We start from the raw sequence: 22,297 nt of genomic DNA on the forward strand, positions 1-22,297 counted from the left end.
GACAAATCCACACACTTCCAGTCCTCCCAGGAACACAACAGGGTCACTGGCAGTCAGTAGCAGGGAGGCTAAATGTGACCACTTGCCCTCTGTCCCCTCTTCCTCGCCCTGCACTGGTGGGGCATCCAAGGCCATGTGCAAGGACCCCCTCCCTGTCCCTTGCAAACCCCTTCACATGGAGGACACCATAGGGGCACCAGGTAACACTCCTTTGACAAACTGTCCAAGAAACCGAAAGTTTAAGCCAGGAAAGAAAGAGCACACCAGATGGCAGTTCTTACAGTTTTATTTAAGCACAAATAAACATGCAAGTGAGCCATCTACTCATTTTCTTCACTGCGCAGCCTGGCGTTGGGATTGGTAACTCGGATGGCCAGCTGGGCTGCTCTTTCCACGATGGCCTTTCGGTTCTTGGAGGAGACATTGTGAGCGATCTCTGCACAGTAAGACCTGGAAGAGAAGCAGCAAGTAGTGAAGACAGCTGGTGTTGGACACAGTCAGGGGAGGCCACAGCTTTAGTTACTCTGACCCCAGCCCCAAGCAGAGGATTCCCACATTGAGGACTTGTGTCAAGGCCTTGCCCAGAGCTCTCCCTTTCGACCCCGCGGCAGCTGCAGGCCAGGGAGCCCCATTTTACAGGCAAGCACAGCAAGGAGTCATACAGCGAGGGGTGGATGGGGCCAGGACAAGGCAGCCACACTCCAGGCCCAGGTCTCTCTCCGCCCTCCTGGGAGCCAGCCCAATGAAGGCTCAAGGGTCCTAGGGGCGAGGACTTGCCCAGCAGGCTTGAGACCCTGCAGTGACTGAGGGCCACACTGGGCCAGAGCCTCTCCCTGACTGGGGTAGACACAACTCAGGTGGAGTGGAAGACACTCTGGAGCCATCAGCCAAAAGCCCACTCCCCTCACAAACAGGTGACTCCGAGCCATGTGCAGTGCCCCGTGAAGACATGACTTCAGAGGTGACAGCAGGGCAGACACAGGGACTCCACTGCCAAGCACCCCAGCCGTGACAGAACAGGCCCACGAGGGCAGAAGAGGCAGCAGCAGGAAGCTCTGCAAGGGCTCTAGGACTATGACCGTCACAGCGTGACATGAACAGATGTACAAGGGTTTGTTTTATACTGAAATCCGACTAGAGTTTACAGTAGCGATGCCTTAAAATGTCTCCATGTTTTCCTTTTTTCTTTTGCAGCACTACAAACTGAACCAGGAAGCAGTGAACTAAATCCCCAGCCCTTTTAAATTTTTTGAGTCAGAATTTTACTGCACTGTCCAGGTTGGCACTGAACTTGTGATGCTCCTGCCTCAGCCTCCCAAGTGGCTGGGATTACAGATGTGTGCCACCACTCAGCCTTTTTTGCAAGACATGCCACATTACACATTTCATTCCCCTAAAATATCCATGTCCTTGTCCACCAGACTACTTAATCACCAGCATGCCTAACATTTTATATGTGTAGGGTACCAGGCATGGTGGCATATGCCTGTAATCCCAGCAGCTTGGATCACCATAAGTTCAAGGCCAGCCTGGGCTACAGTGATTTCAAACCCATCCTGAACTACATAGCAAGACCTTTTCCAAAAAGTAAAAATAAACTCATAAGGCATTTTCCATGGATGTGTACCAGTCCACTCCAGTACTCTATCACTCACAAATTATGCTTTTAAGCTGTTTTCCAATTGGTTATTGCTGCCACAACCAGCTTTATAAAGTTTCTTGCTGGGCATGGTGGCATGCGCCTATAATCCCAGCACTCTAGGAGGCTGAGGCAGGAGGACCACAAGTTCCAGCTCAGTCTGGGCAACTTAAGTGAAAAGCTGTCTCAAAATTAAGGGGCCTTCAAGCTCTATTACCAGAAAAAATAAGGTTTCCCTGCTTTTTGGTTATTTCAGGATAAATGCTCAGAAATGCAACCCATGGATAAAAGGTCATAAAAGTATTTTCACGGATCTTGGTAAACACCACCAAGCTAATACATGTAGATATAAAAACACATACAAAGAACCATCCTTTCTGTCACGCAACAGGTACTAAGGTCTCACAATCCAGCCTTCAACCTGCCACCACCAATTCCTGCACTCATCTTCCAAAAAAACCACGCTGGGCACTCAATGCCTGAGATACAACCCAAGCAGAACACTGCCTCCCTCAGAACCCACAGGGGCACACGCAAGCAAGGTTGCCACTCTCCAAGCCCTAGCTCACTCAGCGCAGCTCCACAGCTTCCACGTTCCAGGAAGGAAAGAAAATCAATTGCCTTCTGCTAACCTCAGCACCATTCCCTGGCACCCAGACTCCAGGTGTCAAGACCGCTCCCAGGACAGACGGCTCATTCCCCATCCTGGTTTGGACCCAAGTCCCATACTGAGCTCACCAGCACCAGCCTTGTTCAAGGCACCTAGCGCCCCCACATCTCTAATCTGTGGCCTGGGTCTACCTCCCCACTTCCCCTCCAGGTGCTCTAAAGCCCCACCCAGAAACTGGCAGCTCCTTGTTTCAGCGGCAAGTGTCCCTTAGGTCTGAGGCTTGTGCCCAAAACAAGTAAAACAGCGTTGCAGGAATGCCCCTCTCTTGCAAAGCAGACACCCTAAACTCCCTACCCATCCTCTAGGCCCCACAGAGCCCTTCCCCAAGGGCCTGGGAATAAGCACCCCAACCCAGTGATCATGGACAAGGCCAACTCACTTGTTGCACATCAGCAGCACCTCCAGTTCCTTGACGTTGTGTACCAGAAACTTTCGGAAGCCACTGGGCAGCATGTGCTTTGTCTTTTTGTTGCTTCCATAACCTATGTTGGGCATTAAGATCTGGCCCTTGAACCTTCTCCGCACCCTATTGTCGATGCCTCTGGGTTTACGCCAGTTGCGCTGCAAGATGTAACAAGTGGTAGGTTAGTCTCTGTGCAAGCGGCCAGCTTGTTCTTTAGGGAGAAAAGGATCGAAGGAGACAGGCACAAAAGTAGCTGTCAGTGGATAATAAGACTTCCTACTGTGTAGGCAGAATAAGACTGGCGGGTAAAAACCACTAGAAAACAGAAGAGATCTGGTGGAGGTGAAGGGCTGTGCATGCAGTGAGATGACAGAAACACAAAGCCCTTCAGACAGCAGTGCCCCCAGTAGGGCACTCAGGGAGCCCAAGCTCCCATAGAGCTCTCCTGCCACCCACATGCCAAATTCTCTACGGCGGTGCCAGAAACCCAGCACCCAATACCTTAATTTTGACATATCGGTCTGATTGGTGCCGGATGAACTTCTTGGTCCTCTTTTTGACAATCTTGGGCTTCACGAGGGGTCTGAGGGCTGCCATGGCGCCTTTAAAAAGACAGATCCTGGTTAAAAGAGGATGTGGGTGGGAAGGAAGGATTCCTGCCCAGGGCCAAGGGCTGTTGCAGAGTGTCTTCCAGTCACCAGCTACTGGGCAAGCTGGGAATGGAATGGGTGCCCTGCCGGCTTGCTCTCCCTCCCGTTTCCGAAGCTGGCAGAATACAGGACACTCTCCAGACGCGATCCCAGGAGGTCATGGGTCCCTTCACCCAGAGCCCCAGAAAGAAAACCAACAGTGGTTGGCCATGGTGGTCCACGCACGACTGTAATCCCAAACCTGGGAGCCTGAGGCAAGAGGATCGCTGAGTTCACAGCCTGCCTGGACTACACAGCCAGACCCTGTCTCAAAAAGGGATGGGGGGGAACCCCAATACCTAACATAAAACAAAACTATCCCCAAGACCTTCTAGCTCACATGAGGGAGTAAATTCCACCCCAGTTAAGCATCCCAATCTCACTCCTTTTGGTACCAAGTCTCAATGTTCTCACCAGTGAAATGGACACAAATGCAACGCTAGACACAAAGTCAGTGTACAATGAGGAAGCCTGGATCCCTCTCTGCAGCGGGGCGCAGGGCAGTGCCCTGGACACGCGCACAAATACCCAAACGCCTCGCCATGAACATGGTTCCACCGTGAGACCGTCATGGACGGCCTCCCTTTCCGCCGCCCCGAGCCTCCCTGCACTGCCACACGACGGAGTGGTTCCGTAGCGGACGGCCTGGGCCGGCACCGGGTTCCCCGACAGACCCAACCCACTGCAAGGGTTTCTGCCGACACTGAACAAGGCCCCTCGCACCTGTCGTGTCCGCCCGGTCGCAGCACGCAGGGACAGGGTTAGGGAGGCATGGAGCGCATGTGGCTTCCTGTTTACGAAATGCCAAGTTCGCATGACAATCTTACGCGGAGAATGCAGGCGAGCCGGCAATCCGCGGGCCTCATCCGCGGCCTCAAGCCAGGTACCTCCGATTGTTTCCCGGACCTCTCGAGGCCTAGCCATCTGGTCTCAACCAGCACCACGGGTCGAAAGGGATCCAACGCGCCATCCTCTGCTGTGCTGACCTACGTGGGCTCTGTACGCGGGAAGAATCCCCGACGCAAAGCCCCATCAAGGCCCGACGCTGCTGTGCCCTAAAATTCCAGAAGGCGGCCGCCGCCGCCGCTACCGCTACCCACTGAGCCGAGTGCACAGAGCAGAGGCCTCATCACGGGGGTCCGAGGGGGCCACAGGGAACCAGCAGAAGCGCGGATGGCCCGCGATTGAGACTCACCGAGTCGGAGACAGCTGACACCTCCGTAGGCAACGCCGAGGAAGAGAGGGTACGGTGGCGCGCAAGGGCTGATGGGACTAACCTACAGGTCCTGGCAGGGAAAAGAGCACTTCTGGCTCTGTGTCCTTCGAAGAAATAGAGTCGTGTTAGAGAATAATGCTGCAAAAAGTGCCCAGTGTGCCTGTGTTTCATTAGACACTAATATATAGGAATAGAAGTGAAGATGTACCCAACCTTTCCTTGGGATTACACAGGAAATCGGGAATTTTTTTTTGAGCTAAGACCTGGTGAGCAGCATCTATTTCCGCCCAAAGTGGAAGCCAAATCCCGTTTTTAGACTATTTCCGCCCGTGTTTCTTCGCCTCCAAGTGCGCCCCCTGAAGGCCAGGAGGGAGCAAAACAGATTTCCTAATGTAACTCCTCGGGAATTCGCAGTCCGAAACTCCCCAGATGCTCTCGTCCCTTACATAAAGTGGTGCGGCATTGCATAGAACCTACACCCATCCTCCCACACACTGTAAATCATCTCTAGGTTACTTCTAATACTGTACCTAACTCAGTGTAAATGCTGAGGAAATCCCTGCGGTACTGTGTGATTCAGGGAATCATGACAAAAGTCGCAGATGTTCAAGAACAGATGCAATTTTTTCCTAATGTTTTCTATCCGCAGTTCGTTGAACCTGTGGATGCAGATGTGGAACGTGGAGACACGAAGGGCTCACTGTCTAAATAGCGGTAAGACAAGAACAGCGGATATTCCACGGGAATTTACACCCATACCACAGTTCTGTAAGGTAGTCCCCCACTTGTCCTTTTTCTTTTTTTTGTGGAGTACTGAGGATTAAACCCAGGGCCTTTGAGTTGAGCTACATTCCCCCACTTTTTTTTTTTTTTTTTTGAGACAGGGTCTTGCTAAGTCACTAAGTTGCCTAGGCTGAGCTGGAACTTGTAGTCCTCCTGCCTCACCTTCCCAGAATGCTGGAATTACAGGTGTGCACCACTAAACTTTATTTATTTTCTTCATTTGACATATGTGGAAAGTTAAGTTTGAAGATTTGACTCAAAAAAAACAAACAAACAAAAAACAAAACAAACCTGACTCCAAAGTCCACATTTCTAACCATCCAGCTAAACTATCTAATTTTAAAATTGTTGGCCGGGGATTTAGCTCAGTGGTTTCACCGCCTACTGCGCAAGCACAAGGACCCGAGTTCGATCCCCGGTACCAAAAAAAAAAGAGTTAATTTTAAAATTGTTGTTCTTGAATTGTTTGGCTTAGTTTTTGTTTTTAAAATTATTTTGAAGCTGGGCATGGTGGCACATGCCTGTCATCCCAGCACTGGGGAGGCTGAGGCAAGAGGATCGCCGTGAGTTAGAGGTCAGCCTGGTCTACATAGTGAGTTCAAAGCCAGCTTGAACTACATAGTGAGACTGTGTCTCAAAAAAAAAATCATTTTGAAAATCAAATTCCACGAGGAAACAAAACAAAACAAAACCTTGATTCCTCAACTCAAATATAATACAGGTACCACTAATGAGTCTTTTGTTGGTGGTGGATGTTTTGGCCTTTTTTTTTCTTTTTTTTAAATTAAGACAGTGTCTCACTATGTAGCCCAGGCTGGTCTCAAACTCACACAACCCTGCCTCAGCCTTCCAAATGCTGGGATTCCAGGCCTAACCCACCACACCCAGCTCAGACCTGGTTGTGCCTGTTTCTACCCCACACCTGGTGTGCTGGTCCTGGGGCTGTGTGTGGCCCACAGGATGTAGGGCTGGAATCCCTGCTAATGGCAGCCCACATGCTGTGCCCAGGAGGGAGACGGCTGGACTGGCCAGGGAGGCTCATGAACCAAGGGCATCCCCAGCCTCTGAAACCCCAAGAGATGGGAGCAGGAACCCAGAGGTTCAGCCTTGGGGTGAGAGACAAGCTGCCACCTCATCTCACGGAGATGCCACCCAAGGTGACTCCCTGTTGGTGTCTGAGGGAAAGTGCCTGCTGTGTCCTCCAAGGTGGGAGCTCCAAGTCGCATAGGCTGAGACCCAGGTCGTGTGAGAGAAGCTCTTGCTGGTTTATTTGGCAAGCCCAAGGCTGGACGAGCCACAGTGACATTCCTCCGGGACAGGGACGCAGTGTCTTTAGCATGGCCAGACCCCGCCGTGTCATGGTGACACCAGCCACTCTAGTTGATGGCATACACCTTGGGGGAATTGTAATAGGTGCGGCTCATGTAGTTCTCCTCCCTCAGGGGCCACCAGCGGTCAGGGTGGTAGATGGCTTGGTAGGCGTGGCGCTTGTGCTGGATGCAGCTGAACAGTGCCAGGCTCCGGTCAGTGGCCTCTGTGGGCAGGCACAGCCGCATCTTGTCCAGTAGGTGGCCTGGCCAGAAGACATTGGGGTGGGTGCGCTGGGGCCCCCTGAGTCTCCTTGCCTTCAGCTTCCTGGAAAAGGAAGATGCAAGAGATTGTCACCTGGATAGGCCGGGCCGGGCTCCTTGGGGGACAGTGGGGCACCTGTGACCTGTGGGCAGAGAGCATAGGATGCCCCGCAGGGCCTCAGGTCCACCACCCTGGCCAGGACCCAGGGTCTCGGGGGCTGTCATCTCACTGAGGTCACATAGTGAAGGAACACAGGGCGCAGGCCCAACCCAACAGCTGTCTCTGAACCTCAGGTTCGGGAGCGCACCCTGGGGTATCTCTGTGCAGGCCTCGCTTACCCTGGAGCTGCAGCTGCCCCATGAGGAGGCCAGTGGGTCCCACGGGATTCACCAGAGTCATCCTTGCACTGAGGTCTGCCCTCCGCTTCTCCCTCTCCCTCCGCCTCCCTTTCTCCCGTGCTGGGCCTGAACCCTCCCACCCCCAGTCCTCCCTATCCTGATACTGCTGCAGACCTGGTACCCTCCTGAGCTTCTTTAAAGGGCATCTTCCTGCCATCCTTGGGTGTCTTCCTGATGGGAAAGAGAGAGGGGCGCTGTTAGGAGTGGGAAGGAAGCGGGCTGGGGTGTGGGGCCCTGGAAGCAGTTTCTTCTCCCAGGTGGGGCCTGGAGAGAGCTGAGCAGCAAGTGGCAGCTGCAGAGTCCGAGGGCCCTGCCTGCCCTGTGCCTGGGCCCACATCGGGCTTCACAGGCTCGGCTTTGCTTTCCTCTGTGGCTCAAAGGTGCTAGGCAGGTGCTGGCCCAGTTGCAGCCCTGCCCCTCGGCCTTGGCAAGGCAGCGAGAGCACACTGTCCGCCCTGGGCCTCGGCCTCTCCGTCCTCCTCAGCAGGACACAGTCCTGTCCCGGGCCCGCCCTCCGTCATACTCATACCCAAGAACCCACGCCAGGCACCATGGCAGGGAGATGGTCACCAAAGGACAGAGGCCCTCGAGCCACCACTGTCTGGACCCTCTCAGCTCTTCCTGATTAGTGCTTCCTGCCGGCCTGGGGAAGCATGGGGACCCAGCCAGCGTGATGCGCATCCTCCATTCAGTCCCCATAGTGTCCAGTGTCACAGGGACCTGGCAGGATGGAGCTTGGTGTCTCTGGCTGCATTTTATGTCTGATTTCCTTATTAATAACCTTAGTTTTTTCTTTTCTTGTTTTTGTTTTTTGAGATACGGTCTCACTTTGTAGCCCAGGCTGGCCTTGATCTCTCTATGTTGCCCACACTGGCCTTGAACTCATGGTGATCCTCCTGTCTCAGCTTCCCAACTGTTAGGATTACAGGCATGCACCACCAAGCCAAGCCTCTTTTTTGCTTTTTTGAGACAGGGTCTCACTATGTAGCACAGGCTAGCCTGGAACTCACGGTGATCCTCCTGTCTCAGCCTCTCGAGTGCTGGTATAATGCCCAGCTCCTCCCCTTTATTTTCTAACTGCCTGGGCCTCTCTCTGACTCGTCCCTCATCCTACAAGGGTCTTCTATGACAGGCATCAGCGAACCTCCTCAGACTCTACCAGTGCTGTTTACCACAGGGTATCTGAGGCCCGGGGAGCAGAGGGGCTGGTCCACCTGCCTAACACCTGCCTACGTCACTCGGCCCCACCCTGGTCCCTCTGTCTAGACACCATCTTGCTCTTCTACCAGCTGCCACCACCTTGCTGCCCACATCGTCACCTGGGGTTTGACCCAAAGCTTGGGGCCCAGGATTTGGATGCACCAGGCAGCCACTTTCTCAGAGGGGACTGAGGCTAGTGTCAGGGACAGGGACAGAGACAGGCCTGGCTGTGCACCTTGCTAGGGCAGCAGGGCCGGGAAGGCCTGTCCCCACCAACACCCAGGGCCATGGTTGCGGACCGGGGCCAGGAGGGCAGCTGTGTGGTGCTGAGGTGAGCAGCCTCGAGCTAAGATGTGCACCATGGTGGGAGGCACTGGGGCCGCCATCCCAGGTGACCAGGTGACCAGTGAGAGCAGCAACCAGCCACAGGCCACCAAGCAGCCAGCATCCCGGCCGGAGCAGAGGGGACAACGGTGGGCAGGCAGTGGCAGGAAGGCACGGGGACAGGGGACACTCAGCTTGTTGCTCTTCTGGGGACCCAGCCTCGGTCCCTGGGTCCTGTGTGTGGCCAGATGCGGGGCCAGGGCCCTCGAGTCAGAGTAGAAGCCGCCGGGCTGCCGGATGGGGCGCACTTGGGTGTCCTGGAAGACTATCCTGTCCCCCGGGTACAGCAGTGCTGTGGGTGGCAAGAGCGCAGAGCTTGTGAGCCCAAGACCCCGGCCCTCGACTTTTGGGTGCTGTTGGGGCTGTTATATTAATAAATTCACATTTTTGTTAAAAAATCTTTTTTCTTCACTTCTTATAGCTGTGTAATGTCCTTTTAGTTTTTCCTAAGTTTTGCTTTCAATTGACACATGGTATTTGTATGGATTTATGGAATACAGTATGGTTTTTCTGTCTTTTTTTCCTCTTTCCTTTCTCCTTTTTCCTTTTTGAGACAGGATCTTGCTATATAGCCCAGGTTGGCCTGGAATTTATAGTGATCCTCCTGCCTCAGCCTCCCGAGTGCTGAGATCACAGGCGTGCACCACCACACCCAGCCATCTTTCAATACATACATTACATAATGATCAAATCAAGGAAATTAACATTTCTGTCATGTCACATATTTATCATTTCTTTGTGATAACATTCAAAATATTTTTTTGATTTTATGGTTTTTTATTATTTATTTATTTACCTATTTTTGGATCCTTGAGTCAGGGCCTCACTATGTACCCCAGGCTAGCATTGAACTACACTTAATCTTAGCCAAAAGGCTGAGAAGCAATAAGGCAGGCACTGAACTCATAGCAATCCTCCTGCCTCACCCTCCCAAGTGCTGGGATTACAGGCATGTGCCACCACACCTAGCTAGCAACCTTTATTTTTTATTTGTTTGTTGTTGTTATTGTTGTTTCCCATTTTTTGTTTTAACTTTTTTTTTTTTTGGTAGGGCCTTGTGCTTGGCAGGCAGGGCAGTGCCACTGAGCTACATCACTGGCCCTTGTTTTAACTTTTTATTTTCAAATGACTGTAGAGTCACCAGAAGTTGCAGGAACAGTGCAGAGAATTCTCTCGAAGCCCTCCCCAGTGTGAGTGATGCTGATAAGTGAAAATGCAAGGGGACCAGGGCTGGGGGTTTAGCTCAGTGGTGCCACCACCTGCCTCGAAAGCACAAGGTCCTGAGTTCGATCCCCGGTACCAAAAAAAAAAAATGAAAGGGGACCAGCCATGACAGAGGAGGCCTAGGCCTGGCTTTAGTCAGAACAGAGGTGGCTAGATGTCCCTGAAAGAGGTGGGAGAATCCAACCAAGACTTCATCAGGGTATAAGACCTTGTGTTTTGGTGCCAGGGATGGAACTCGGGGCCTCATGAGTGCTAAGTGCACACTCTACCATTGAGATAAACACCCAGATCTTAATTAGATCTAAATTTTTTGTTTGCTTTTTGAAACCAGGTCTCATTATGTAGCCCAGGCTGGCCTAGAACTTGTGGCAATCCTCCTGCCTCAGCCTCCTGAGTGCTAGGAAGGTAGGCATGCACCTTCGTGCCAGGCTGGAGCAGTGGTTTTGGTGGCAGTTAGTTCTACCAGCTCTCCCTCTCAGAGACAGAGCCGGGTCCTGGTGTCCAAGCCTGGCTCCTCCTACAGGGAGCCAGGTCCTGCAGCCCTGCTTCCTGCCTCCTCCTTACCTCGGGTGAGGACCTCCTTGGTCACTGGCAGGCCCGAGGCCGCACACTGCTGCCCACAGCGCAAGTAGAGCAGGAAGCCGTCCATGCGGGCTGTGTCCAGAAGCTCCTGGCCCTCACCAGCCACCGTGGATGGCAGGCAGTGCTGGTCCACGCGCTCGTCCCCACTGTGCACCAGGCGGCAGCTCTCCGTGTACTCGATAGAGGGGATGGGGAGCTGCGGGGATACACGCAGGGCTCGTGAGGTCTCTTCCTGGGCCTCTGCCGCCTCCTCTACCCCGCTTCTTTGCTGTGGTGTTGGGGATGGAACCCCAGGCTCTCTCCCACAGAGCTACACCCTAGGCTTTTCTGTTTTTAATTTTCAGACAAAGTCACCAAGATCCTCCTGCCTCAGCCTCTCAAGTAGCTGGAATCACAGATACATGATTCATGACCCACTCTGTTTTATTTTGTATTTTGTTTTGTTTTTTTGAGATAGGGTCTTGTTTTGTAGTTCAGGCTGGCCTCCAACTCATGGCAATCCTCCTGCCTCAGCCTCCCAAGTGCTGGGATTACAGGCATGGGCCACCACAACGAGCATGTTTTTTTCTTTAAACAAGGACAAAAAAAAAATCTATTTTAAAAGTTCTCACACCACAGCGCCTTCCTCACAAGCACAAGGTTTGAGTTTGATCCCTGGTACCAAAAAAAAAAAATTCTCACACCAGAATCAGCAACGTACACCCCATAGGTCAAACCCACCTGGCACGCATTCTAAGTCAAGTTGGATGGGATCACGGGCTGCCAGCTGTGTGTATGTGGGGTCCCTCACAGCAGAGCCCAGCACCTGCGACAGAGACCAGGTGGCCTGCAAAGCCTGACGTTTTGTTTTGTTTTGTGTGGTGCACTGCAGTGCGGGACGAACCCCGGGCCTTGTGCGTGCCACTGAACCAGCCCAGCTGCATGCAGTCTGAGCACTCTGGAGCCAGGTTCCAGGTTCCAGCTATGACAAAGGCACAACTCTGGACTCTAGATGAAAAGTCCTAATTAAAGAATAGCACCCGGGCAAGGTGGCACATGTCTGTCATCCCAGTGCTGAGGAGGCTGTGGAAGGAGGATTGCTATAATTTTGAGTTCAGCCTGGGCTACATATTGAGTCCAAGGCCAGCATGAACTAACTGCATAGCGAGGCCCTGTCTCAAAAAATCCAAAAAAAGAAAAGTTCTAATTAAAGAACATGGTGGGGGCGTCAGCACTTTCTGAACCTAATCCGTTTCCACGTCCCAAACCCTTGTGGGCCCGGGTGTCCTTGTGACAGGGATGCAGCTCCTCCTGTGGTCCTGGCCAGCACCTTGAGCTGCCGCTTGCGCTCACGGTAGTGCCTGCCCACATCCTCCATCTCCTCCAGCGTCAGGGGCCGAGCCTCCATGGGCACAGGGAACTCGGGCACCATGAGCAGGTCCTTCCTACAGGGATGTGGGGATGACATGCCCTGGGCCGGGACAGAGCCTGGAGTAGAAGGGAGGAGACAGGGACTCAGGGGCGTGGGCCAGGGAGCAGCCAGCCAGAGCCAGGGTCACCGAGCAGGTGCCAGCCAGCACTCGGTCCCCGAATACTTGGCTGTGTCCCCCTGTGCCCCCCACCATCGTCTTGGCTGCCCCAGCCTCTGCTGTCCCTCGAAGCTTTCCTGCCTTGGGCCTCCTTGTGGTGTCCCATCCACCTGGGGAGCCCTGGCCGCCACCCACTGCTCCTTCTGTCCTGTGGTCTTCGGGCCCTCCCTCTCCACGGGACACCTCTGACTTGGTCCATGCAGACAGGGCCTCTGGCCTGTTCCCTGCTGTGTTCCCAGTTCTTGGAAGTATGTCCGGCACATAGTAGGTGCTCAACTGTCTCCCAACAAGTCAGGCATGGTGGTGCATGCCTATAACCCCAGCACTTGGGAGGCTGAGGCAGGAAGATCGCAAGGACTTAGTAAGACCCATCTCAACAAACAAACAAAAGCCTCACAGCACAGGTGGTCACGCAAAGGACTCCAAGACAGCACCTGGCTTTGGATTTTTTTTCTTTTGAGACAGGGTCTTACTATGTAGCCCAGACTGGCCTTGAATTCAAAGCCTCCTGCCTCAGCCTCCCAAGTGCTAGGATGACAGGCATGGAGATTGATAGGAAAAGGCACAATGAGCCTGGATGTGAGAAACCTTCCAGGAAGTGGGCAAGGGTGCTGCCTGCCCCTCCTCAGGGGCAACTCCAGAGTGGGCACTGAGCTCCTGTTGGGACTGTGTGCTCCAGAGCCCTGTCCCCCCTTCACTGGAGAGTGAGCTCCTCTGCCTCAAGGGGCCCCTTAGGGAGAGCGAGGAGCCCCCAACATGTCTGAGGTTAAATTCCTGCCAACCTGGCAGATGCGGGCAGAGCAACGTGGGTTTCATCTAGAAAAGCAAAGATGCACTTGTGTTGGGGCTGGAGCTGGGACAGGCAGTGATTGTGGGTGTGTTTTACCACAAAGGCAGTAAAATAGAAACAGATGTGTTGGCACTTCACACTCAGAGCATTTGTGAGCTCATTTCTAACCTGCCCCTGGGCCGAGTCTGGGCAGGTGAAGCCCCACAAGCACATGGCTCGGTAAATGAGACGTGAGCCGTGCACAACCTGTACAGCTGTCCATAGCAGCCCTGCTTTTATGGCCCTGACAGAACACCAAAACCAGTGGGCTGTAAACGTGTGCTGATTCTGTCTCTGAACAGGAAATATTTGTCAGCTCTTTATCCATAAGGTGTAGATTAACAGTAAGGAGGCCTCAGACCACATGCTGGCCTCACGCAGGCTGGGGCAGAAAAGGGACGCACACTTGTGCACGGTGGGTACCGTGCTCCTCAGCTGGGCCAGAGACCACTGCTTGTAGGTGCTGGCCAGGGCCTCCATAGTGATGTCATGGTGGTTCTCGAGGGAGCTCAGGTAGATCACCACATCCTCCATCTCCTGCTGCTTCAGGGGTACCCCAACCTGGAGAGAACAGAAGTCACCAGGCCAAGGCTCCCATCTGCCCTAGGCTGGCTGCCCTGGCCCCATCTCCAGCGCCCTCCCCCCCTTACCCTCTGCCTTTGCAGGGCAGTTCCCCTCTTCTGCCTGTAAACTATCCATACTCCAAAGACCAGTCCAGATTTGCTGCCAGCTTTACAGTCAGTCATTGGCTCCCACTCCACTCCCTACCAATCTCAGTGCTGGATAAAGAAGGGCGATTTCATGTGTCCATCATCCTTGCTGATGAGGAAAACCTAAGCCTTCCCTACCTGCAATAAAATATGTAGGGTCAGATAAACCCTACACTTTATTTTCCTAAGCAACTTTGAGACATGTAATGCTTGTCGATGACACTGATTCTGCAGGAAAAGAAGCCTGCAGGGGTTAGAACTGTGTCATTCCATTTCTTTAGATGACAATCATCGCTCCTAGGACTTTCCCTAAGTAAGTCTGGATTTAATAATATTTCATCTGTTTGGCTATGTTGATCAAAGACTGTCTTTTTGTTGTTTGAAATTGCTGCAGAGTGTTGTTTAGGTACTTGCACATTCTAAAATGTGTGAAAACTGCTGGGTTTTTTAAAAGGATGCATCCAGGAATTTATTTATTTATATTTATGGTGGTGGAGATCAAACCCAGGGCCTCACTCATATGCAAATCTTCCACCACTGAGCTAAAAGCCCTGGCCAGAAAATTGATTTAAAGGTGCAAAAAATTAGGCACCAGCTTCTGAAAAAGGCTTTTAAAATGTATTTTGTGTTCAGAATATATGAAAGGTAAATTCATTTAGACTAGGGATCAGCAAACTTTTTCTATAAAAGGCCACAAAGTATTTCCAGGGTCCTTTAATCTTCAATCGTGCCTGTTTGCAGTGCACAGTGATTACATCATCAGAGGGAGTTGGTGTGTGGTCATATAAATATTTCCCATTTATGAGTCATGCAGTCTTTGCCTGTGGCAGGAAAATAGCTGCAGACAATACAAAGATGACTGTGGGGCTATGTTCCAATAAAACTTTATTTTAAAAAGAACAGGAAGCGGGCTGTCATGGTTTGCAGATGCCCTACTGGACCCTGGGGGAAACGTCCTACACCTGCCAGGGCCAACAGAGGCACCACTTGCCACCTGTGACCCTTCCTTTCCCTCCTTCCTTCCTTCCATCCTTCCTTCCTTCCTTCCTTCCTTCCTTTTCTTCCTTTTCCTTTCCTGTAGTGGTGGGGCTGCGAGTGACCACTGAACACTCGGGATGAGGTGGGTGTGATGGAAGAGTTGGATTTCTAACTTCATTTCTCATGGATTTATATCATCTGGAGCAGGCAGGGTGACAGTGTGTCTAGGGGTAGCAGCAGGCCTAGCACGGGTCCTGGGTCAGTGGTGAGACCCCTTCGTGAGTGATACCCAGGGACAGCAGGCTGCATGCTGGCTCCCCAGGGTGCAGTACTAGGTCTGAGGGGCCAGGGCGACTCCCTGGGCAGCTGAGTGGTTTTGGAGTTTGCTGTACAATCTTCCACTTGTTCTGCTGTGCCAGGGATGGGGATGTGCCCTGGCCCATCCAGGGGTGGTTCTGGGATCCAATTTGGCCACAGGTCCCCCCATTTCCCAGTGTATGTCAGGCTGGCAAGCTGAGCTCTGTGTCTACTCTTCACTGCCCTGGAAGCCGGGGAGGGGATAGAGGGACAGCAGGGTTCAGGGCGGCCGGGGACAGGGTGCTTACCGTCCTCAGTGTGGTGAGGAATTCCTCCCAGGGGACTCTCCGCTGTGTGCCCAGGCCCTTGGCAAACAGCTCCAGCACCTGAATTTTGCGGCGGCGCAGGTAGGTGTACAGGGCCGACAAGGCTGGTGGCTTGGGCAGCCAAAGCTGGGGCACCACTCGTCGGGGGCCTCTTTTCTGGAAGAGGCAGGGAGGGGTTGGTGGGCAGCAGCCCCAGAGTCAGAGGAAGAGATGCAGGGAGAGGCTGGCAGCCTGGAGCTCAGGGTGGAGGAGAAGGAGGGCACTGATGCAGGTATCTGCAATGGCTGCAGAGCAGCTGGTACCTGCCCCTTGGAGCCTGGATTGCTCAAGGAAATGGCAGCCTGGACAACAGGAGCTGCCATCGAACTCTGCACATCTCTCCCGGGGACCAGTCAGGGTCTATAGGCCTGGTGTCCTGTGTGCCCAAGGAACACTCCATCCTAGAGCTGGGGAAGTCCAGACTCCTAGCCTCTACTCTTATTTTGGACAGGATCTTGTTTTGTAGGTCAAGCTGTCCTTGAACTGACTATGTAGCCCATGCAACTGGCCTCGAATTTGGCAGCAGTCCTCCTGCCTCAGCCTCCTGAGTGTTGGGATCACAGACCTCTACCACCATGCCTGGCCAGAGCTGTGTTTGACCCAGATCGCCTCCCTCTGTCCCAGCCTTCCCAGAACAGGAGAGGTTTCAGATGTCTGCACAGCAAGGAGCCATCCTGGAGAGCCAAGGAGTTGGTTCTGGCTCTGTGTCATTGCCTCTGTGGGTTGGGACAAAGCCTTGGCCTCTTTGAGATGCTGTGTCCTCCATCACAGACAGGTTCTCCTTTTGCTCCCAGGCCCAAAACTGTGATCCTCACAATGCCTCAGGCAACCATGTGGCACACGAATCCCAGTGCCCCATAATACAGACTGCTGGAAATGTCTCTTCTGCAGTGGGATTTAAAAAGGTTTGTCCACTGCCAGCCTGGACAGGAGGGAGCAGACCCTACTGCCCTGGTCAAGCTGAAGATGATTATGGTTCCAGGCCAACATTACAAGTCTCTGAGCCACAGCTAAGCTGCTCCTAGGTTCCTAAGCCTCAGAAATGGCTGTGTGCAACAAGAAATATTTGTTGCTTTCAGTCACCGTGGGGGGTATTTGTTGTGCAGCAGTAGCTGACTAACACACCTCTCTGTCTGGACTTATGTTTGCTCCTCTGTGAAAGGGGACGAAGCATCCCCATCCTGACCAAACCACGAGAACAAAAGGACAAGGCATCCTTAAACCTGCAGTGTGACACCTGCCCAGTGCCCTGCTCACCTTGGCGACTGTGGTGGTGGTCACCTCGACCGTAAGCTGGGCCTTTCGCTCCTCATGGAGCATGTTCAGGACCTTGGCCTCCAAGGGGGTGATGCTGGGCTTGTTCTCCAGCCACCGAGTCACGTCACCCAGGGCCTCCAGCTCCTTCCGCAGCTTCACCCTGTGGTGCAGCCAGGCTGCCCTGTTCTCCCTCAGCCCGGGGATGTCCCCAGAACCCAGGACTCTGAGGTTGGGGGCAGGTGGTGGGGGCTGGGGCTCACGATCCATGGGCGCCTGTCCCTGCTGGGTAGGCACGATGATGACCCGCTGGTGGCTCTTCAGCAGGTGGAAGTCCTCCTGCTTGAACTGCTTGAAGCAGTGGGCAATGACTGGCTCAGGATCAAAGGCAGGGACCACACTGGTGCTGTCATTGCCCTCCAGAGTCTCAGGCTGGCCAAACCCTTGGGAGAAGATGGGTAAGGTGAGCTCCTTCCTGGAAGAGGATGGAAAGGAGCCAGGGAAGGCAGGTTAGCACCAGGCTGGGCATCAGGGCCGGGTCTCCAGCCGGGCTCCATTATGGCCATCTGAGGTGACTGGCACTCCCAACAGTGCACACTGAGCTAAGGGCTTTGTATGCCTCACTAATTGAATCCTCTTCACCTCCAGTCCCCAGTCCTCATTTTTGAAAACTGGTCCTTGCTGTGTATTCCAGGCTGGCCTCGAACTTGCAGCTGTCCTCCTGCCTCAGCCTCTCAAGTGCTGGGATTACAGGCAAGTGCCACCACGCCTGATTCACCCACCAGTACCCTTCTCAGCAATCAGAAAAATCTGGTGTGTTCTGATCTTATCATGGAGGCAACCCCATGTGTGCCTGGAGTGCAGAGGCTTTGGGGCCAGGGGGCTCCACCTTGAGTCCAGGCCTGCAGCTCCTTGGCTGCGTGGACTAGTGCAAATCACTTCCCTGACAGCCTCAGTTTCTTCATCTGCAGAGTGGGTATCGTGAAGGGACCTCCTATCAGGTGTTGGACATGTTTAGAATCAGTCAATTTATTACAGTGATTTTGTACATGAGAAATGTGCTATTGATAGCTGGGTACTATGGTACACATCTATAATCCCAGCACTTGTGAGGCTGAGGCAGGAGGATCACTGAGAGTTTGAAGCCAGCCTGTGGTACAGATTGAGTTCAAGGCCAGCCTGGACTATATTGTGAGACCCAGTCTCAAAAAACCAAAACAATGAAAGTGGTTCTAAAGTGACGAGATACATAATATTGCTAGTGAAAATATCATTGTCATTTTCATCCTAAAACCAAAATTCTCCTGCTTAAAAACCTCTGTAGGTCCCCAGACACCACTGGAGTGAGGTCCAAGCTCCCGCCCTGCCCCACCTACCCTGCTTATATTACGCTGCGCTGCCCCGTGTTCCTCTCAGGGTTAGAAGATAAGAGTGAGCGCCCACACTACAGGAGCGGCTCCTCTGCATAGCTGTGTCATGTCTTCCCGTGCTCATGGGGTGACGCAGTGCTCTGCTACCTCACAGCAGGGCTGGTGCTGTGCAGCATGCAGACCCAGTCAAGGCTGGGTGCTGGCCAGTGTGCCAGAAGGACCAAGGGTGCCAACCAGGGTGACAAGGTACCCTTGGAGGGTGGCTGGGTTTCATGGGGTGGGGAGCCGGTGGGGGCTTGGGGTGTGGTTTTGGGGACCTTAGGGTCCCTAAACAGCTCTGCACTTTGGGAGAACTGTGTGCAGTGGAGGAGGAGGTTGGTGGGAAGTCAGGCTGGCATTGTGTCAGGGAAGCTCACACAGCTGTGCTGTTCACCGGCCTTGCTGTATCTACAGGGACCTGTTAGACCTCCCTTCACATGTTCCTTTAACAAAAAAGAAAAAAATTTTTTTTGAGACAGGGTCTTGCTATGTAGTCCAGGCTGACCTTGAACTCACTGTGATAGCCTCGAACTCCCAAAGATCTGCCTGCCTCAGTCTCTTGAGTGCCAAGATCACAGGTTTATGCCACCATGCCTGGCTAGATGTTCTGCTCCTGCCCAGAAGTCTTCTTAAAATGTGAAATTGGATCTGGTCACCTTCACGAATTTGAAGTCCTTCCATGGCTTCTGGGGGTTCTTCAAAGACCCCTGCCTCCCCCAGGCCCCCAGCCTGTGCCCCTCCCCCCACTCCGCTTCCCTCCTGCTGGCTCCAGCTCTTTCGCCCCTTGCTGGCTCTCTGTGTTGAGTTTTCACATTTGCTATGCCCCTGAAGGACATGGTATCCCCTAAGCCTCCCCTAGATGAGTTCTTGTCACACGATCCGGTGCAGGTGTCACGTGGCCACCCTCGTAGCCTTCCTACCTCCCCCAGGCTTCCCCTCAGCTCTCCCGGTCCTGGGCAGCTGGCAGAAAGTGAGGCGGCCTTCGCCTACCCGGGGAAGACTGAGAACTCCTGGTGCTGAGATGGGGAAGAAGGCACTCAGCCTTGCCTGCCATACTCGGGTCAGGGCCTCCTACTACAGTGCCACTGGTGGACTCTTCTTCTCTTGTACTCTGGAGACATGGAGGTCTTTGCTTAACAGTAGCTGCCTAACCCTGACCCTAGAAAATACCTTATATTGACCCAGAATCTGCCCCAGAAAACACTTGTCCCCACTTTTCCAGGACAGACTGCAGCTGTCCGGAGTGATTCTACTCTTTTTTTTTTTTTTTTTAAATCAGGGTCTTGCTATGTAGTTCAGGCTGGCCTTGAAGTCATGTGATCCTCTTGCCTCAGTCTCCCTAGTGCTGGGCATCCACTTTCTTGAAACTCTCCCTCTCTTGGCTTCTGATTCCCATATCTCCCGTCTCATCCCCCATCTGACCACCATTCCCCAGCCCCTGCTTTCCTCGGGCTTCCCAGGCCTATACCACTGCTCTCCTCTTTCCTCAGTCATTCCCTGCACTCTCATGAGCCTCCATCTTCTTGAGACACCACACCAGTACCCACGACCGGGAACTGGTGGCCACTTTACGAATCCAGTTGCTGCTAGAACTCTCCTTTTGGACAGTGCACAGGATCTGAAACCCGGAGTCAATGTCAGCCGAGTAAGACTGAATTTGCCTCCCTGTGCAGCCCCCAGCCCAGGGCCCTCTACCCTCCAGGGCCCTCTACCCTCCAGGTCCCTCTGCTGCCATCTGAGCTTGGTTGGATTGCTGTGTCTGTGCTCCTGGTCCAAGCAGCCCCCAGGTCCCTGCCACCCCCTCACCTCCCTGCAATCCGACCAGAGGCCTGAGTTCACCTGGGAAAGGTGACAAGGGCTTCGGCACATCTTGTTTCTCCGATAGATGCTCCAGCCTGAAGCCTCGGCCCTCATCTCCCACACCTGATGTCCGGCTGTTCCCAAGCCCGTCCTGTCACTCCCACTGGCTTCTCTAAGATCTTCCATGAGCTGGTCCCTTCTGACCTTCCTAGCACATTTCCAGAGATACTAACCGTCAGCAGTCTCCTGAGTACACCAGGCCTCCGCCTCCGGGCCTCAAATGCTCTCCCCCACCTAATTTTGGCTCCGGAACTCCCTTTTATCCTGTAAGCCCCGGTGTAAGGGTCTTTTCCAGGAGCTTGGAGCCGGTCCTGCATACCCTATGTACTCGGCTCACCTCCCGTGTTACTCTAGTTTGTGATTATCCGTTTGTCTCTGCCCTCCACACCCAAGGCTGCAGAGCTTTGCCACCACCTGGTCTCTGGGGCCTCGGCTACCACAGGCACGCAGACTAGCACGTCCTCCACGCCCCTTCTCAGGTATCCACCGGGGATGTCTGAAGGCGACTCTGTGGCCCCAGGCCCCGCAGCGGGGCTGGGTGTGGGTATCTGAGAAGCGCACAAGACCTCCCGACTCCCCACTGCCCCGGAGGAAACTGCACAATGAGACCTCACTAGCCCCGGGGTCCCCTCTCCGCCTGTCTTGGGAGCTCTGCAGCCAGGCAGGCCTGGGACCCACCGAGCAGCGCCGAGCTCAGGCAGTCATAGACGTCGTAGGACTCGACCATGGCCTAGGCGAGTGTAGGTGCGGCGCGCGGCGAGGCTCCGGGAACACAGCCCGGAACTCGGAGTTACCTGCTTGCAGCCGGTTGCCGTGGCTACGGACGCCACGCACTGATTGGCCGATCGCCAGCCACCAGTCGCCCGGATGTGGGGCCCGCGGTGAGGACGCCTTAGTGGGCGGAGCTCAGAGGCTTAAATTTAGAGGTCCTGGTTTTGTGTGGACCGTGGGATCTCGCAGATCTCCGCACCTGCAGGCCGTAGTTTTCTCGTGCAAAGAACAGGCCTTGCCCCCTGCAGTGGCTGTAGGAGCTATGTCCTGGTCGGACAGAGGAAGGGCGCCTCGGGTTGGAAATGCAGAACGGAGAGCCAGAACAGTGAAGCTTGAAACGTCCATTGTGACAGCCAGGGTACATCCATTCCGGCCACGGGAAGGAATCGAGTCCCGATCCGAACTACAACTCAGAGGGACCTTGGAATTGGTGCTCTGGAAGAATAGTCCGCCCCACGGCCAAGGCGCCCAGGAGAGGGAAACCTCGGTGTAAGGGTGCGGCCTGGTAGGGCTGACCTGAGAGCGCGGGGTCTCTCTGGGGTGAGGCAGATGTGGAATAGCGCGGGAGGGCCGGCCCCACGCTTATCCCACCGCCTTGGACACCTACACTGCTCTGCAGCAACGGGTACTAAGAAAAGCTCAGTGCTGGGCGCCACCTCATGGAGCTGCGCTGTCTGTGCCCTCGACGACCTGCCCAGTCACGAGACAGTGGCGAGTTACACTGGCCTGGCAGGTCCTCGTGTGCCTCAGCATGGCCCCCATACCCACCATACACTCGAGGGACAGCGCCGTCCCGTCCTAGATTCGGGGTCAGGCAAAGGCCAGAAACCTTACCTGCAGGAGAGGCGAGGGGCCCACCAGACCAAGGTAGCCCGGAGGAACCTGTGCTGTCCCAGCACACAGCTCACCTGCTGGACCACCCTGGTCAATACTCACTCATGGGGCACCCGCCCTGCACCCCACCTGAGACGTGGCCTGCTCCTACAGCTCTTCATGTGCCCCTGTCCATCATTACCTGCCAGTTCTTCCTGTGGGTCCCTGCCGGGTTCTGCCCTTGGTGAAATGCTACTTGGATGCTTGCTGAAGTGATAGGAGTGATGGAGGTTTGTCTTGGGGAGAGGCATGAGGCTTAGGCCAGTGTTCCCATTCTCTCAAAGTCTGATACTTGCTCATTAAAGGAAACCACTGTCGAGCCTGCACTTGCCTCACACAAATTGATTTTCCTTTATTCAGGTTTTTTTTTATTTTGTTGAGACGGACTCACCCAGGCTGGCCTCACACTGGCAGTGATCCCCCTGCCTCAGCCTTCTCAGTGTTGACTACAGGTGTGCACCACCATGCCCAGCATACGGCTTAATTTTCAAACAAAACAAACTGGTGACTGGTAATTAGGACTTAATAATTCAGAACTTTTTGTTAGGTGCGTTCTAAGGTGTTTCAGTGCTTGACCTAGAATACCATAAAACCTGTAATGTAAGTGGCCTGAAACGTGAAGA

General features: G+C 53.8%; 2 protein-coding genes and 1 non-coding gene across 6 annotated transcripts; all 3 read right to left on the reverse strand.

The window, feature by feature from the left end:
* Window positions 1-268: 268 nt before the first annotated feature.
* On the reverse strand, window positions 269-4,737 carry Rpl32 (ribosomal protein L32). Its single transcript, XM_004870448.3, has 4 exons — window positions 4,597-4,737; window positions 3,214-3,314; window positions 2,689-2,870; window positions 269-450 (listed from the first exon to the last, which is right to left on the reverse strand). Exons 2-4 carry the CDS (start codon window positions 3,307-3,309, stop codon window positions 321-323), a joined length of 408 nt encoding a protein of 135 aa, XP_004870505.1. The 5' UTR covers window positions 3,310-3,314; window positions 4,597-4,737; the 3' UTR covers window positions 269-320.
* On the reverse strand, window positions 3,384-3,521 carry LOC147822441 (small nucleolar RNA SNORA7). The gene has a single exon (XR_015445665.1). It is a non-coding gene; the product is annotated as a small nucleolar RNA SNORA7 (small nucleolar RNA).
* Window positions 4,738-6,644: 1,907 nt separating the features above from the next.
* Efcab12 (EF-hand calcium binding domain 12) lies at window positions 6,645-22,237 on the reverse strand. Of its 4 annotated transcripts, none has more exons than XM_013067712.3 (9): window positions 20,709-22,237; window positions 16,765-17,204; window positions 15,451-15,624; window positions 13,562-13,718; window positions 12,070-12,227; window positions 10,743-10,956; window positions 9,090-9,246; window positions 7,485-7,541; window positions 6,645-7,035 (listed from the first exon to the last, which is right to left on the reverse strand). In XM_013067712.3, the coding sequence occupies exons 1-9, from the start codon at window positions 20,755-20,757 to the stop codon at window positions 6,777-6,779; spliced, it is 1,665 nt and encodes a 554-aa protein (XP_012923166.2). In that variant the 5' UTR covers window positions 20,758-22,237; the 3' UTR covers window positions 6,645-6,776. The 4 variants fall into 4 exon arrangements, with proteins under 4 accessions (XP_012923166.2, XP_021104487.2, XP_087052933.1 ...); XM_021248828.2 differs by having other exon boundaries at window positions 16,765-17,236; XM_087196807.1 differs by lacking the exon at window positions 9,090-9,246 and having other exon boundaries at window positions 6,843-7,035.
* Between the last annotated feature and the right edge of the window lie 60 nt (window positions 22,238-22,297).

The sequence above is a fragment of the Heterocephalus glaber genome, unplaced genomic scaffold (assembly GCF_053883595.1).
Source record: "Heterocephalus glaber isolate CG9 unplaced genomic scaffold, H.glaber_assembly_v1.0 deba00001614, whole genome shotgun sequence".
Classification (NCBI taxonomy): Eukaryota; Metazoa; Chordata; class Mammalia; order Rodentia; family Bathyergidae; genus Heterocephalus; species Heterocephalus glaber.